General features: G+C 36.0%; 1 protein-coding gene across 1 annotated transcript in view; it reads right to left on the bottom strand.

Moving 5' to 3' along the window:
* Positions 1–18,678, bottom strand: part of TNNI3K (TNNI3 interacting kinase) — a 263,002-nt gene that overhangs the window by 156,567 nt on the left and 87,757 nt on the right. Inside the window, exons 10-17 of the mRNA XM_037498573.1 lie at positions 18,507–18,601; positions 17,775–17,924; positions 5,784–5,870; positions 3,331–3,387; positions 2,043–2,135; positions 1,903–1,960; positions 1,582–1,776; positions 727–831 (exon numbers count right to left, since the gene is read on the bottom strand). Coding sequence (XP_037354470.1) covers positions 727–831; positions 1,582–1,776; positions 1,903–1,960; positions 2,043–2,135; positions 3,331–3,387; positions 5,784–5,870; positions 17,775–17,924; positions 18,507–18,601 — 840 coding nt within the window. The remainder of the gene's footprint in view (positions 1–726; positions 832–1,581; positions 1,777–1,902; positions 1,961–2,042; positions 2,136–3,330; positions 3,388–5,783; positions 5,871–17,774; positions 17,925–18,506; positions 18,602–18,678) is intronic.

An 18,678-nucleotide genomic window follows, 5' to 3' on the forward strand; every position in this document is an offset into this window, starting at 1 on the left:
GCTTCTTTAGGATTCCACAGAGTTGACCCAAGGATCTCCTTCTTTGCCAGCAGGAAATGGTGAGTGAACAAAATTCTCCATCCTACTCTCTGCCTTTCAACTAAAGTTGGTCCATTTTGTGTGTTGACCTTTCTGTAAGTCTTTGTTTAAAGAAAATTTACTGTTTTTTTTTTTTTTAATATCCCTTGGGGTTCCATTACTGAAACACTAATCTTAAAGTTGTTTCAAGTTTCTATTTTATATGAAAATATCTTCATTAGAAAACTAGGTAAATGAGCTGCGGTACTTGATGCATTTGACTGAATTTATTAAAACAAAAAATATAGAAATAACACAAAAGTAGTGTTTAAGTTAATTTTATATCATGCCATCTTGTAATAACTGACTGTGATAAAACATGCCATTCCGTAATAGTCATTCATCTCCATCTATGATCTGACTGGCCTGACTTGAGAACTACCTAGTTGGTGAATCTTAAAGACATCACTATCTTTCTGGACATATTTTATAGGTTTGCAATATCCCTGAGGGGCAGCTATAGAGCTTTTTATTTTTGCAAAAGGCAGTGACAGAACTTTTTATTGCCTAGGCTTATGGTAGCCTGTCCCCTTACACACAGAGCAGAAAATCTTGATCTGCCATAAATATGAAATGTATTTTCACTGAAATATGACTTCTCCAAGTCAGTTATACAACTGTAAGTTCATCATTTAGGGGGAAAAATACCTGTTTAAGTCACGGTGAATAATTGGCTGTGTCAGATTGTGAAGGTACTCCATACCTTTGGCAACATCTACTGCAATAATTAATTTGGACTGCAAATCAAGAATCCTAGAATTTAAAAATAGATTTAATGAGGATGAAATAGTCAAAGTCAATACCATATCTTTCTAAAAGAAATCAATGATGTGTGTGATTTGTTATTCTCTATAATTTCAGCCTTTTTTTTTTTTTTGCTTTATTGAAGGTTAAGCTTAAAATTCAACAAATCTGGAAAAATAGCTTTTCTACATCAGATAATGTTTAATTATAGATCATTCAGATAACAACCCCCCTTATTTAAAATATTCTATTTGATTTTATATTTGTAATGTTATTATTAATTCCTTTATAGTACAAAAATAGAATCTAATCAATGAATGAAACCACATTCTAATCATTGCATGCATAGACTTAAGGAATAAATTCAAATTAGATTTGTGCAAGAGCATTCTTTTTTAAAACTTTTAATAAATATTCTGACCCTGGTAATTATTTTATCTGAACATACATATATCTGCTTTATTTGTGTGTCAAATTTAGCCTAATTATTATAAGCTTCAGTTACTAAAGTTGAATTACTAAAGTTGAATTATCTTCAACTGAATTCCTATTAAAAAAACATAGGAAAAAAGCATGAAAGTACTTCTACCCACTAGAAAACAATAATTGGGCATAAATTACTAGTCACCTTTAAAATTCTGCATTTCCTAGCACTCAGAGATTTCAGAAGGTAAAGGTTCAGCCAAGCAGAAAACCTCTAAGCGGTTGCAAGGATAATTCCAATGACATGTAAAATAAGTCCAAACAAGAGATCCGTACCTCTTCTGTTCATGAAGCAGCGAGAATAGAGAACCCCCTGATATGTACTGTGTGACAATGGCAAACTGGCTGGGATCATTCAAGCAAGCACCCACAAACTGAATTATACAGGGATGATTGAGCCGGCAGAGAATGGACACCTCTCGGCAAAACATATCCACATCTGACTTGGAGCAGTAGGTGTTGGCTCGATAGCTGGAAATGACAGTAACAGGAAATCCTCAGTCAACACATGGACAGCCCAACAAGGTATTTACCATGCACATGCTTCTCAAAGTTCCTAACTCTATTTAGGTGGCAAATTTTCATTTGCTTACTTACCGTTTTATTGCCACTATTTTATTTCTGCATCGTCCTTTATAGACTTTTCCAAAAGAACCTAAAGTTGTTAAAGAGAAATAAGTGAGCATATATTATCCGAGTTCATTAAACTAAAGTACACCAGTGTAATCTTAGGTTACCTGAGCCGATGATCTCATGGAACTCAATTTCTGAGAGTTGAAGATGGAAATGGGAGGGCAACCCAGCCCGTAGGAGTAGAACTTCTGCCTTCTCTGCAAAGGAATTATTTTATTTTTTAGGATAAAAAGCAAGAGTCTCCCAGTGGCGCAGGGGTTAGGATGCAGCCTGTGAAGCTATCTACAGCCACTGCAGCACTAGTTCAATCCCCGGCCAGGGAGCTACCCACATGGCGCAGCAGACCTCTCCTGACTCGCCTGCTGCTCCCCTCAGCAGTGTGCTTCAGTCTACCTGCCTGTTCTCCCCCCTGCTCTGTCTCTGGTGAATCCTCTCAACCCCCGCCCCTCTGGCCTGTACCCCAGTTCTTGTATGCATAAATAAATAAATCCTTAAAAAAAGATAAAAAGCATGCATGGATGTGTACACAGTGTGTACATATCTACTTTTCTTAACCAAAATGTCATTCCCTGGTAACATTTAATTTTATGACTATAATTAGTTGGAGAAATTAAAATCTTATTCAAATGACCTGTATCTTCCTGCATTAAAAGCACACTAGTTCTCTCTCTTACACATCCTTTGTTATCAGGACTAAAGGTTTATTCCTGACCTGATCAACAGCTAACTTGTCTGCGTGACCTGGCAAACCTGCAATACAGTCCATATTACATCAGGATAGTCTTATGCCACATATTACAACAGGCTCCGACAAATATTTATAAACTAAACCTCAAAAGTGGTGCCAAGTAGATTTCCAGAAATAACATATGAATCATTCAGAGGAAACATCCACAGTGAAAAATTTAGGAGACTTCAAATTCGAAATAAGTATAAATTTACAACCGAATCATATTTTTTACTTTTTTGATTCAATGGTATGAATTTCCGTGTGGAGCATGCATTCAAGAGTTCCCTAAGCGTAACTTATTTGGAACTACTGAAAAACTTTCTTTTTCAAGTGATTTTTTAATGACAAACCTATTCTTAATTCTCCTTAAAGATACTAATATTTGTAATTTAAAGTTCATTAAAAATATGTGTCTGGGATAATTTTGATTTTTGTTTAATACTCATGAAATTTATACTGTTATACCTTCATGAATTGAGAGGGAATATGCAAAAGAGTACAAATGCAAGGAAAGGTTAATTATGGAAAGAATGATCTGTTAATACAGTTGATTCTTACAAAATAGTTATTTGTAATAGGTAAAACAGGTTAGCAAACTATCATTTTTGATACAATATTTCTCCTTAGTAATGAAATACAATGATTGTCTTATATTAAAATACCTTTTGTCATGCTTTTAATCTTCCCCAAGGGGGATGGAACAGACACATAGGAGCCATCTAGAAGTCAAATTACATTATTAAGTTGAAAATAGCAGTCAGTTTTTTCTCACATAAAAGTTAAACATTATAAAAAGAAGCAGTCTACAAAAGAAATTTGCTAAGAAAACCAACTAAGACTATAGCTTAAGCCCAGATCTTTCTCTGGATACTAAAACTGTAGAGCCAACGTTTATTTAGAAAATACACAAAAAAGAACAATAAAAGCTAGAGGTATCACAGATTCCAGCAGACTTAACTTGTGTCTGGATTTGTATTTTCTGTTCTGCCTTAATAGATTACTGAAATGGAAAACGACTGTTCTCAGCTTACTCACCTAGTCATGCACAAAACCTCATAAACAGCCAGTTCAGGGAATGTTAAATTTGGAGAAACTGCAGGTTGGTGAGTTAGAAAATAGCCTAAGTGGAGACTTTTTTACTTTCAGCCTCACTCAGACATAAATTTTCTTATAATAAAGCTAATCTGACATGCTGTAATCTCTAACCCTGGAATGATAGTAATAGAAACACAGGTTGACTTTTAGACATAATAAATCTGAAGAAGAAGAAATCGAAAAGACCATCCCTTTTGTTATTGAAACAAAAAAAAATCAAATATTTGGGAATAAATCTAACAAAAGAGGTAAAGGACCTATACAAAGAAAACTATAAAACACTGTTAAAAGAAATAGAAGAAGACACAAAGAAATGGAGAGACATCCCCTGCTCATGGATTGGAAGAATAAACATTATTAAAATGGCCATCCTTCCAAAAGCAATATACAGATTCAATGCTATTCCAATCAAAATTTCAATGTCATTCTTCAAAGAAATAGAAAAATTATTGATGAAATTCATATGGAATCACAAAAAACCCCGAATAGCCAAAGCTCTCCTGAAAAAAAAAGAAGGGAATGGAGGCATCAGACTCCCAGACTTCAAACTATACTACAAAGCCATAATCATCAAAACTGCATGGTATTGGCACAAGAACAGACATACAGACCAATGGAATCGAATAGAAAATCCAGAAATAAACCCACAGATTTATGGTCAACTAATCTTTGACAAAGGAGCAAAGACTATGCATTGGAGCAAAGAAAGTTTGTTCAATAAATGGTGCTGGGAAAACTGGGTCGCTACATGCAAAAGAATGAAGCTTGACCACCACCTCACACCATACACAAAAATCAACTCAAAATGGATTAAAGAACTAGACATAAGACCTGAAACCATAAAATATATAGAAGGAAATATAGGCGAAACACTACGTGATTTGCACATCAAAGACATCTTTACAGACACATCACCCAAAGCAGTGATAGTGAAGGCAAAGATAAACAGCTGGGACTATATCAAATTAAAGAGCTTTTGCACAGCAAAAGAGACAATAACAAAAACAAAGAGAAACCCCACCAACTGGGAGAACATTTTTGCACCCAACACTAATGATAAAGGACTGATCACAAAAATCTGCAAAGAGCTGATGAGACTCAACAACAACAAAGAAAATAATCCAGTCAAAAAATGGGCAGAAGAGCTTAAAAGAAACTTCTCTGAAGAGGAAATGCAAATGGCCAACAGGCATATGAAAAAATGTTCAACATCACTTGTCATCAGGGAAATGCAAATCAAAACTACCATGAGATACCATCTTACACCAGTGAGAATGGCACATATTAAAAAAACTAGCAACAACAAATGTTGGCGAGGGTGTGGAGAAAAAGGAACTCTTCTGCACTGTTGGTGGGAGTGCAAACTGGTCCAACCTCTGTGGAAAGCTTTGTGGAGATTTCTGGACCTACTAAACATAGAGCTTCCATATGACCCAGCAATTCCACTCCTAGGTATTTACCCAAAGGACACAGAAACATCAATTCCAAAGAACACCTGCACCCCTATGTTTATAGCAGCACTGTTTACAATAGCTAAGCTTTGGAAACAACCCAAATGCCCAAAAATAGATGACTGGATCAAGAAGATGTGGTACATATATACCATGGAATATTACTCAGCATTCAAAAAAGATAAACACATGCAATTTGCTGCAACATGGATGGCGCTGGAAGGGATCATGCTCAGCGAAATAAGCCAAAAAGAAAAAGAAAAATACCGGATGGTCTCACTCATAGCAGGAATCTAGAAAACTTAAATAATGGACCAGGAAAATGAAAAACTATAAGAAAGTGAAAATCAAAATCAACAAAAAACTATGAACCAGAGACACTTTTAGGGGGCGGGGGCGGGAGGGGAGGGATTGGGGTCAGAATGGGGGGCGGCAATTGTATGGGGAATATAACAATAAAATTTATAAAAAAAAAAAAAAAAAAAAAAAAAGAGAAGCACACCAAAAAAAAAAAAAAAAAAAAAAAAAACATTGCAGTAACAGTGAAAACTGAATAAGAAGGGGGGTACCTCCTCCAGGCTGGGAATATTCATTACAGGGCAATTCATCCTGGGGTCTCTTGTAATGTTTCAGGAGTGTGACAATTGCATCATGTCCTTTAAAAATGACAAAAAGGACAAAGGGTGTTCATTTTCATCTGATATATTCAGCTCATTAGCGAATCCAAAAGTAACTACAGGTAATTTGAAACATATGATGCATTTTAAGAGATAATATATTGCAGAAGGACTTTAGTACTTTCATTCACTCACTCATTCACCCAAAATAATTGATTAACACTCTATGTGAGGCACAGTGGTAGGTACTGTTGGATAATGGGTATACAATAGTTCTACACTTCAGAATCTTAGTGTAGTTGAACAAATATGAGTTCATCTATTGTGGTATATGAGAAAACAAATTGATGAACTAAATAAAATAAAAATAAACTTAAGTGGTTACCAGAAGGGAATCAGGAAGGAGAAATGGGCATCTCAGGAAAAAGGGGACAATGTTATGATGGACAGAATTGGACTTTCAGCTATGACTTCATATAATATATACACGTTGATTTTCACTGGTGCACAGCTGTGGCTTATATTCTGCTATATGCAATGTTACTTCAATTCAATAGAGTAACACCAGAACATTTCTTTCCACCTCTTAGAGTCTTGGCTTCATTTTTAAAATGGAAGTGTGTTCAAATTTTTCAGTAGTGGAATATTCTATATAATTTATATATCAGACATAAGTATGCCTGCTTGTGTTGAATCAGAGGGAAGAATTGGGAAGGCACATTGCTCTTAATCCTCCTGGGGTAACCCTTAAGGATCCTCTCTTAAGGACTTTGTGGAATGCATTGGTGCATTTCTCCAATAGTTTGCAGGTATGGCACCAGATTGGGAGGATGGGCACAGGAAGATAGAGAGAAGGAAGAGAAGGAAGCAAGTAAAAAGTGCATTGTCAAGTAAATTAGTATTGTGGGTAACTGGAACTAAATCCCACTGGGATACCTAGAAAGACTATGCGTGCCTCAGACTTAGATCACCCAAGGTATCTAATCCACTTAGTCCCATCAGTCCTTGCTGAGGGCTTCACTGTGCTTCCATACATCCACTCTGCTCTGATTAAGGGGCCACAGAGGTCAACAACAGCACTAGCTGGCAACTGGAAATGTTATGTGCTGAAAGAGTAAGGGATAGGCACTAGCAGGGCCTGTTACAGGGACTAAAAGTTTATTTCATGCATTCTATGTATGAGAACTACTCTGCTCCCAGGACTGTCTACAGGAAAGTAAAAAGACTGCTCTCACAGAGTCTGGCAAGGGAGACAGATGTGCCAAGTGATTCTAGTAGTATAATGACAAATGGTAAAGACAGTGCAGGAGGCATGGGGCCATGCTGGAGCCATGTTTAACACAATGTCGGGAATGGGAGGGATCATGGAAGGCTTTTTATAGAAATGACATCTCAGCTGAAATCTCTGTATTAGTTGCTCATGCCCATTTACGCCCAGATTAGCAAACATCCCATTACATTTCTTCAGAAAAGATTCTTCTGTTAAGGGTTTCATTGTAAACCCTAAAAATTCTTATGTTGAAGGCCTAATTCCTAGCACCTTCAAATGAGTCCTTATTGGGAGATAGATATTTACGAAGGCAACTGAACAACATGAGGTCATTAGGAGACAGGTCCTCACACAGTTTGAGTGGTGTCCTTATAAAGAAAGGAATTTAGGAGACTGACAAACTCATGTGAAGATTGTAGTTATACTACCATAAGCCAAGGAACAATCAGAATACAGGAGAGAGGCTTGGAATAGTGTAGAGTATTTCAGTGTAGAGTATTCAGAATTAAACAATCCTGCTGATACCTTGATTTTGGACTCTGACTTGCAGACAATAAATTTCTGTTGCTTAAGCACTCAAAAAAAAAAAAAAAAAGAATGAGAATTTCTATGAAGAAATACTGAGTATTATTGGAGTATTTAATAAGAACACCATTCAAAGGGTGCAAAGCATACGTAGCAGCCAGGAAAGAGAAACATTTCTTGTGATTGAGCATTACATTTGATTGGCAACTGCAGTATAACTTGACACTAAAATAGCTTACATAGGCTTTTGTGACAGGAGATAGCTGGTTGTCACCTGATATTTATACTCCCCATCCACAAAGTGACTTTGTCCCTGGGAATGGCTGCCCAGCCAGAAGCAACAGTGTTTTGTCCCCCTTACATGCAACTGTGGCCTTGTGGACAAAATTTCACCAAGGAAATACGAGTAAAAGTGATGTAACTTCCACATCTGTGCTCTAAGGAACAGGATCTTTCTCTGCTCTGTGCTAGGTACAGAGGATTATGAGGCCCTTGGGCACAGGAGAAAGTCATCCTAGAAAGTCATACCTAACCTGGACTGTTATACAACCAAGAAATAATTTCTGTGATATTATACAACCAAAATTTGGTGGTTTATTATTTGTAGTAGGAATTTATTGTGAAAGAAAAATTGCTAAATGCTCCTCTGAGTAGACCAATGATTTTCAATTGAGCTAAACTTTGATATTATTTTATGCTTTAATTATAAAAGTAATCCATTAAAGTTAATTTATTCAAGAGGAAAACAAAGTCAACCTTAAAGACCTGTCAAAACACTTGTAAAATACAACAGAACACATTGTAAAATAACAAATTTAGGAATTGAAAAGCATGTTTATATATCCAAAGAGCTATAGTAACACTGGTTCAGATTATACCTAGCTAACATAGAACATTAGCTGAGATTTGTGCCTACTTTTCAAATCATCATTTCAAGAATTAATAGAGCATGCAATATCATAAGATGGAATAATTAATATATGCTTAAATATACACAGTTAACTACTAGTGTTCATTTTCTTATCAGTAGGACAGCATGGCTGGGATATCCCAAATGAGGATAAGATTGTTACTTGAGTTGGTTGGAGAAGCAGGTGAACATACATCAGGTGGAGTCCATTTTAGTGTGTATAAGAATCACCACAGGGCCTTCCTGGTGGCGCAAGGGGTTAAGGAGCAACCTATGAAGCTATCCACAGCCACTGCAGCACGAGTTCGATCCCTGACCAGGGAGCTAGACACATGGTGTAGCAGAACTCTTCTGCCTCGCCAGCTGTGCCCCTCAGCAGTGTATTTCAGTCAGTCTGCCTGTTCTGTTCCCCACTCTGTCTCTGGTGAGTCCTCTTACCCCCTGCGCCTCTGGCCTGAACACCAGTTCTTATATGCATAAATAAATCTTAAAAAAAAAAAGAAGAATCACCACAGACCCCAGAGCCCCACCCTCAAAGATTCTGATGAAAAAGTTCTGTCAGGGACCTGGGAGTTGCTTTTCTAGCAAAGTCCCAGATGAAACTGAATAGCTGTCCATACTTTTTCTTAATTTTTATTTTTTTATTATTTTTTTAAAATTTTCTTGTTATTTACATATTTTTTACATCATTGTTCATTTTTAAACGTTTGCTTCGCCCCCTCCCCCGAGGGTGTAGTCCCCACAGAATTTCCTTCACCAATGCACCCTGGTCCACACTTTGATATTGTTGATGTGGGGCTTTGTAGGTTAAGATAATGAGTTTGGATCTTAATATAGACGAGGGACCCCAGAGGATCTGTGGTTTGTAGAATCTGTGGTTCTTTTGGAGTACTTTATTTTTTTTTAATATTTATTTATGCATACAAGAACTGGGGTATAGGCCAGAGGTGCGGGCAGTGAGAGGATTCACCAGAGAGAGTGGGGAGCAGAACCAGCAAGATCTACTGAAACACACTGCTGAGGGGAGCAGTGGGCGAGGCAGGAGAGGTCTGCTGCGTCATGGTGTCATCTCACTGGCCAGCTGGGGTTGGGACTCGTGATGCAGTGGCTGGTGATAACTTGATACTGCTATATTTAACTCCAGAGACCCCGGAGTTGTTCTTTATCTTAGTCTTTAAGTATTTGGGACCGGGAAACAAAACAAAACTTACTTCTGCTTTTCCTAGAAAAGGCTCCATTGGAGAAGGAAAACAGCCCCAAATCCCAAGCACTTGGCCAAACACAAGAAAGCTTAGTTCACTGAACCCAGTTCCCCACCTTTCTTACACCTCAGTTGGTTGGACTACCTGTGTACCTGTGCGGCGGGCAGCCTAGGGGTCTCCCTAGTGAAGAAGAAAGCCAATCTTGAATGCCTGTGTGAGTCGGTGATCACACCCTTGACGTTACCTTTCATTTCAACAGCTCTCTTGGCTCTACTTGCTCTGAGCAGTTTTAATTTCCTGCCAGCACAGTGGCACAATTTGCTGGCATTTTCTTTGGGATGCCTTTCATCAAGAACCTAATGAGTGCCTGGGTTCTGGCTGATGATAAGCATGCTGTTGCCAGGGAAATGCCAAGAGGCCTCCTCAACTCTGGAAGGCATCACTGCCTGATTTCCCACCTCCTGCTGGCTAACTGTGGGCTGAAAAATGTGGATGGGAAATTCTCTGCTGCTATAACTGCTCTGACAAACTACCAAAGTGTATGAAAAGAAACCTGAAAATCACTAGGGCCCAGCTGCCTGATAGTGACCATAAGGAGTTAAACAGAAAAAACACATTGATGGAATTCATTAAATGGACTTGTTAAGCCAAATTCCTGATAATGGATATACCCACATAACCAAGGCACACTAATGGAACATGTCCAGAGATAATCAAACTTATGCTAATTAAATAAAATGTTCTCCTGTATCTAAGAATTTACTATCTACATCCAAGTATTTTACCCAAATAAGAGGTTGCTGTATGTCATTAGTCTAATGCAGTTATGATAATGATTTATACTTTCAGATTATTAATCAGTGGAGCCCCACAGCATTTTGGCAAATGGACTTGCCTGTCAACTTGAAGCTTCTTTCATTTCCTGCTTCTCATTCTTCATGTCCTGTTTGTATTCCCCAAATTCCATGCTTTCCCTTTAATTTATATTTTTATGTTTCTTTATTCCTTATATTTGGAGTGATTTTTATCCCCTCAAGCTTCTTTGATTTAAACTCCTCAATAGCTTTTATTTGGAAATGTAGATTGTTGTTTATGGCTACAGGTCCATGGAAAGGGCTATGATAAAGAGAGTTTAGCATTTGTATCATTTACATAATAAAGGCTTCATAATTATCAAACAAGCACAAATTTTATTATTTCTTTTAAAGTTGTCTCTCTGTCCTCACCATTTTCTTTGGAATAATGAATAATGTTCACTGCTGGAAGAAATTATTTTAAGAACATAGAACAAATCTTGTTATGAAAAGTATTTTAAGAAATAAGTGTAAAGATTAACAGTAAACGATGCCAGTGCTATGATCTCCCTCCTGACTTTGTGATTCTGAGGCTCTTTGGATCCAAGTTTCAGTAGAAAACATGGAAATTACATGTTTTACTTGTAAATAGGAAACCAAGGAGTTCCTATTGACTTTATATATCTCACATGTCCAGGACATCAAAAGAGCAGTCTGGTTGAGCCTTTGTTAACAACAACCTGAAAGAATGAAACTTTCACAGCAATGATAGAGATGAGACTTTACTTAATATTTAGTCCCTTCCATGCCTATCATGTTAAAACTCACTTTTCAGAAGCATTGAAAAGTGAAACTGAGCATGTCTTCTGATGTTTACTCTTCTATGTCTCAACTTCCTCCTGACAGTCTTGGTCCCACACAGTCAATTAAATCAGAAGCAATGAAAATCCCACACTTGCTGTATCTTCTAGTGACTTAAATCTGAAATACATTTTAATTTTCTATCACAGAGAGAACATATATCCTGTTTTCCTTTCTCTTATTACCAGACTCACAAAAAAAGAAAAAAAAAATGCCAGCAGTATTTCTTCTTGAGATTCATATCTAAAAACATGAGTGCCTTTACCAAAATAACACTGTAACCAAAGTAAGTCATTAAGCATTCTTCTTTCTTCTTTTTCCTCTTCTTCCCACTTGGTCTTTCTTTTCCTTTTACTTTCCTTTGAAAATATTTGTGGATCATATTAATCACCAGCTCAAATAATAACTTCCCCAGTAGACCCTCTGACTTACCAAATTAAACCCTGTCCTTGAGTTCTTTACTCATGACTGTATTTTCTTTTTTATTTTATTTATAACACCGATTTGTTACCTCATAGGTTCTATTTGCTTTCTAACATATAGTTTGTTTCGATCTGCTAGAAATACAAACTTCCTAAGAACAGGGAGACACTGTCCTTCTAACTCACTGTTTTACCTAGTTTCTAGTACAGTTTCTACCATATATTAGTTTTGTAATTAAGTTTTATTGAATGAATGGTACACGATATGAGATATAATTAAAATAAAAATGTTCTTTACTCTTGCAGTGAATGTTGTCTAGCAGAAAAGAAAAAGAGTAATTATATAGATGTTCACTCAAATTTCACTTAGCCAAGCTCTAGGAAGGCAAAGGAGAGAATGCTGTGAATATGTTTGTTAGTGTGACTCCACAACAGGCAGGCAGGGTCAAAAGAGTCCCTTGAGGTACTGTCTTTTCAGCTGAATTTGAAAGATGGGTATGAATTGATTAATCAGCAAAGGCAGAGAAAAGCAGTCCATCCAGAGGGAAAATGTTCATAGTGCCATTGCATAGAATGAGGTTAGTATAGAGCATTTTTTAAAAGCTCTTGCCTATTGAGCATTAGGACTGCATAGTTAATAGAAACATATGGTATTTAAATAAATAACTACTGAGATAATAGAATAATGGTAATTATTATTCTTGAGACCATCAACTGTATTATGACTGACCAGACACTATTTAGTGACTGAAATATTTATTTGTTCTCTGTTATACTTTGACAGACATGCATTGAGCATCTGTTGAGAAGGATCCATTCATATAAGATTCTGGAAGAGAAAGGTTAATAGCTCAAAGACTTGTTCTCAAGAAGTTTACAATTTGGTAGGTTAAGTGAAATCAGAAATTTAAAGAGTGGAGTGGGATGGGGAACAAGAAGGTGTGAGGTCAGAAAGGCATGCATGAGACAAGCTTGAAACATGGAATAATATGAATAGCATAAGGAGAAATAAGTAGGTCTGTATTACTACCATGTGAAAAGATAGGGTGGAATTTGGACTTAGATCCATTTGACTTGAGAGTGAGGTGATATGAGCTTGAACTCTGCAATAAGACAGACCTCTGTTGGTAGCAGATCTCCCACTTAAGAGATATTTTAGGCAAGAGTGGTTAAACAGCTTTAAGCTCCAAGGAAGGTGATACAAATTTTATTATTATTTTGATAACTAAAGTATATATGCATATGTAACACGGGCTTAATACATATAAATTCTCTACTATCCTTTTAGAAGCCACATCGTTCCTTACATAGTTATTACAAAATATTTTTGTGTAATTCAAAGATATAGGATCATACCTCTTCATCATAAAGTTTGATTAATTAGGTAGAAAAAGATTGCTATCCCTCTATAAGAACAAAAGTTTTAATTCTAGTGGGATTTAGTATTATTTTATTTATTTTAAAAGAGATTGACTAAATATGTAGAAAGTTAAGCAGTATACAAAATATCACACATAAATTTTGAGATGCCATAAAAATCTTTTATTCCTTCCTCTACCTCACCCCCCATTCTACTTGAGCAATTTAAAGTAGGTTCACTAAAATAAATTAATTCCAAATAGTAAGAACTCAGTATAGAAGCAGGCTTGGAGCTTATAACACCAATGAAAATTTATTAAAATTTTTCATGAATCCTCCTCCTCTTCCTTCTATGCCTCCCCCACCCTTATTTTTTAGTTATTTTCACTGACTTATACCTGTAGATACTCATGACTGTAAGACTTCATTACTTTTAGAGAATACACTGTAAGTACATTTACTATAAATAATTCACACCATACTACACTTGTCAAAAGGAATGAACAAAGTATATATCATGATACAGGAGCCTTGATTTTTATTGTTTTTGCTCACTTACTCACTAATTCTCCAACTGCAGCTACCTGTCACTGTGAATTAGAGTGGTTCTGCTGTATACAAATATTGTATTCTGAGTAATTAGATATTGGGACAGGAACCTCTGTAAATTACTTTAACTGGTGTCAGTACTGAAGCAAATAAGTTTTTAGTTCTGTTTCTAGTTTTGGGTTATTTTCTGACCCTAAACAGCCTGACATAAAGGAGTACTTTTCTTTGTTAAAGGCAGCCTTTTCAAATCTAACTGCCAGACATACTATTGAGCTATGTGTTCAATTCTAATTGGCTGAGATCTTTTCAATTTGGCAGTTTCATCTTTAATGCAATGGATATAAGATTACGTGTAGGTCTTTTCAATGGGTTTTCCATACTGGTGATTAGGGCAGAGGATTTGAACATAAGCAGGCTGCTGGCTATTTCTTCTGACCTATTTAAATTGATTCATACAAGTCCTTTGTACTCCAGGGAAAGTGCAGACAAATCCAAGTGAGTGAGACAGCTATCGCTACACTTTCAGATGGAATAGTAGAGAAGAAGCAGATGGGGAAGAGAAACACTCTAAATATTGTAAAATAGGAGCTCTTAGCAGTCTGGCAGATAAATATTGAAACTTACCAAAAGGCTTCTGTATAGAATCAAGGTCACCTGGAAAATTATTTCCAATATTGATTTTGATATTTTTAGGTTAAAAGGACTGTGTAAATGGAAAGGATTCTTCATATCTGATCCCATAGGGAGCCACAGTGAGCAAACTTTTTCTGAAAGTATTCCACAAGAAGAGGAAATAGCTCTTTCAGAACTCTAAAGCACCCCTGAATATGCTATATAGGAATAGCAGAGAAGGTCAGCTAAAATTTTTGAGTCAGGTGAGAAATTTATCTTAAAACCATTCAATCAGAGATGGTGTTAGTGAGTTGAAAGAGACTCCCAATTATCTGTTAAGAGGGTAGACTAGTGATTTATTCAACTTGCTCATATCCAAAACAACTCTTTGTCAAATAGACCTTGATTATGAAGCTCACTTCTGGTTTATATCTCCCATAATGGGGCAATCATTTATCAACACTGTTCTATAAAGAAGGAATTCCAAGTGAGGTTTAATGCTTGCTCAACTCCATCTAGAAGTTGCTCAAGAAAATCCTTAGAATGCCATGTCAATTAATTTGATAACTCCTCTGAGGGAGAAAGGAAATCATTTCTTTATCCAAAGAAAATAGAGACTGTGCATATTGACTATTGTTTTTGAATGGTGATTTTCAGTCTTCCCAGATCATAAGAAAACTATACAACATTTTTTAGCAAGAGGAAACAGCAGCACTTTCATTTTGTTGGTTTGACTTGCTTTTCCTAAGAACATATGCAAAACACCCACCTGTCTCCTGAGTACTAACATTCAATTTGTTAAAATTCATAGTAATAATGAAATGCAACACTTAATGCCTGGCACATTAGTTGAACAAATAAGAATAACAAGTATAGCATATGTTACAGAGACCAGCGGGTAAGTCCTCTGAACTAAAGGATTTCTGTTGTCATTTGGTTGGAAATCTAGGAGCTTATACAATGATTCATTGGCTTTTAAAGTGTGAAATTTCATGAAAAATAAAACTAAAACCAGTTTTCAACTATCAGTCACAATCAGCTAAAAACTAACAAAGCCAACTCCTGTGAGGAGCTAGTTGCAACAGCTATTTCTGAGCTGTCTTCTGGAAGACTAATGCTTTGTGAGCAGTCTTACTCTGTAGCTCAAATTTCTTGAGACACTGTCTGAGAATCACTTTCACAAATACAACTAGAATTATGTTTATATAACTAGAATTAGCAAGGGCTCTTGAGGCTTCAGAATTTGTAAAATAATCTAATAAAGAATGACCTAAAAATTTAAGACAAAGTAGAAAGCTATTGTACCTAGCAGAACTGCAATTCATCTATTTATCAAAAGACATGAGCATGGCTATTTATACAACAGTAGACTTAATAACCCCCAATTGAAAATAATCCAAATGCCCACAAACAGTAGAAAGAATGGATTGTGATATAGTTATAAAACTATGCTATAAAGCAAGAATGAATGAATGATCTATAAATACTTGAACAATATGAGTGATTCTCACAAATCACTGGTTAAAAATGCCAGACACAAAGCCATATCCACATTTACATATTTAGTTATTAGATCTTTTTCAGTATGTTCTTCTGGAGTCAAGCATTTTAAAAGAAGAATACTTCTGTACTCACTTAAACATCCTAAAAAGACAATGCAGGCATCAAAGTTATACATTTTTACAATGTTTTACTGTAAATCTTTAATTTTAGTGCTAATAGATAATATTCTATGTCACCTGAAAGTTTGAGTTCTGTAGAAGTTTGTGTGTTATGTAGGGCTCACTTATAAGGTAAAATATATCTTTTTTTTTTCAGATTAATATTTATTTATTTTTTATTTTTTTAAATAATAAATTTTATTTTTATATTCCCCATACAATTGCAGCCCCCCCAATCTCACCTCAATCCCTCCCCTCCCGCCCCCGCCCCCCTAAAAGTGTCTCTGGTTCATAGTTTTTTGTTGATTTTGATTTTCACTTTCTTATAGTTATTCATTTTCCTGGTCCCTTATTTAAGTTTTCTAGATTCCTGCTATGAGTGAGACCATCCGGTATTTTTCTTTTTCTTTTTGGCTTATTTCGCTGAGCATGATCCCTTCCAGCGCCATCCATGTTGCTGCAAATTGCATGTGTTTATCTTTTTTGAATGCTGAGTAATATTCCATGGTGTATATGTACCACATCTTCTTGATCCAGTCATCTATTTTTGGGCATTTGGGTTGTTTCCAAAGCTTAGCTATTGTAAACAGTGCTGCTATAAACATAGGGGTGCAGGTGTTCTTTGGAATTGATGTTTCTGTGTCCTTTGGGTAAATACCTAGGAGTGGAATTGCTGGATCATATGGAAGCTCTATGTTTAGTAGGTCCAGAAATCTCCACACAGCTCTCCACAGTGGTTGGACCAGTTTGCACTCCCACCAACAGTGCAGAAGAGTTCCTTTTTCTCCACACCCTCGCCAACATTTGTTGCTGCTAGTTTTTTTAATATGTGCCATTCTCACTGGTGTAAGATGGTATCTCATGGTAGTTTTGATTTGCATTTCCCTGATGACAAGTGATGTTGAACATTTTTTCATATGCCTGTTGGCCATTTGCAAGGTAAAATATATCTTAATAGCAGTGGCAAAGATGCTATGTCATCTTCTGATTATCTCTAGTTTCCAATCTCTTAAAGAATTCATTATTAATCATCTTATTTCTGAACTACTATTACTACCACTGTTATCATTATTGAAATATCAATTATTAGGTACTTATTTTGTGCCAGCTACTGCTGTAAGCAATTTGCACATATTATTTAATCTTTACAATCTTTTGAAGTAGGAGTTGTTATTATCCTCATTTTTCAGACGAAGAAACTGAAGTTCAGCAAAAATAAATAACTTTCACAAGATCAAAGGACATAACTTGATTTAAATCCAGGTATTCTCACATCGGAGTCTAAGCTCACCACACTGAGCTCAAATAAGTTCATACTTAAGTAATAATCATTTGTTCCCTTACTTCTAGTTTAGGCATTATTAGCAGGGTTAGATCTGACAAAGTCCTTTTTTTGCATTTATTTAATTTTTAAAAATTTGAATAAGCATCAAAATTCCTCTATATAAACAAGAAACATTAGCTCTACATCTTCTGTAAGAAAATAACTATCATTACTATCATACTTATCACAACTTTGTTACTCTAGTACCCAGGAAAGTGACAGCCTTTTTCAGTGGGCAAATACTGAGAATAGCTTCAGCTCCCCTGCAGCCTAGGAATTGCCTTCCCTAGAGATGGTCTTTTGAACTCTTTGATCCAAGTCCCCAGAGATTCAGGTACAATCTACAGAGGAAATGTACTATACAAGTCATGCAAGAAGATAATTATTGATGCACTGTCATAATATATGCACACAGCTCAATGTGTTATTACAGATGGAATGATGAAAATTATACCTTTTTCATAAGCCCACATCAAACATGTCTGCTCATCTTTTTCACCACTAGATCTGCTGGGATCACAAGCTACTAAATTCATATCAGCTCCATTATCCAGTAAGAACTGCACCAAGCGAATGTGACCATGGTAGCAAGCAGAGTGCAATCCTGTAATAAAATAAGATGGAGGTGTGAAAGAAAAAAAGAAAAAAAACTAAACCCTGCTTTTCAAGACAGTCATTACCAAATAATGTTGTTGCCATAGATATAAAACAAAGGTTGATTTATTTGATAATTAATTCTATTACTGAGTAAACAAAATATATTTTAAGCAAAAGAAAGATTCTATTCTAGTCAATCTTTCATATAGACAGACTTTTGTTTAGTATTTCTACATCTGCTGCAATTACAAAGAACAAATGTTAGCTCTTTGTATGAATCAAGGAACAAAGACTCAAAATATGTGCCTTTCTTGAGCAGCCAACTAAGGGCAGGGCAATGTCATCAGTCTGTTCCTGGTGTGGGCACCAGAGATGTATTGTCTGTAGATAGTTTAACACAGTAACAAAACTGACCAAAAGTCAACTTTTTCTTTTTATCACTGTGTACCATCAATTCTAAATGATGCCATTGATAAAATATTCCTCTCGATTTTGGTTAACTGCCCTCTCTGCCCCTTCCTTCTTGAGAAGACCACATCTTGAGTATTTATTTTTCAAGAAATTGGTGATGTTCTCAATGTAGACTTACCTGTATGCCCATCCCTTCCTTGATGGTTGATGCTTACAACGTTCTGATCAAGAAGAAATTTAACCAGGTCAATGTTCTTGCCATAGGTACACGCACTTAAAAAAAAAAAAAAAAGGAGTATAACAGAAAAACCCTATATGGAACTGAATTGTGTGCCCTTCAATTTAATATG

Source organism: Talpa occidentalis, unplaced genomic scaffold (genome assembly GCF_014898055.3).
Source record: "Talpa occidentalis isolate TD23 unplaced genomic scaffold, MPIMG_talOcc4v2.1 talOcc4.9, whole genome shotgun sequence".
In the NCBI taxonomy this organism is placed as follows: domain Eukaryota; kingdom Metazoa; phylum Chordata; class Mammalia; order Eulipotyphla; family Talpidae; genus Talpa; species Talpa occidentalis.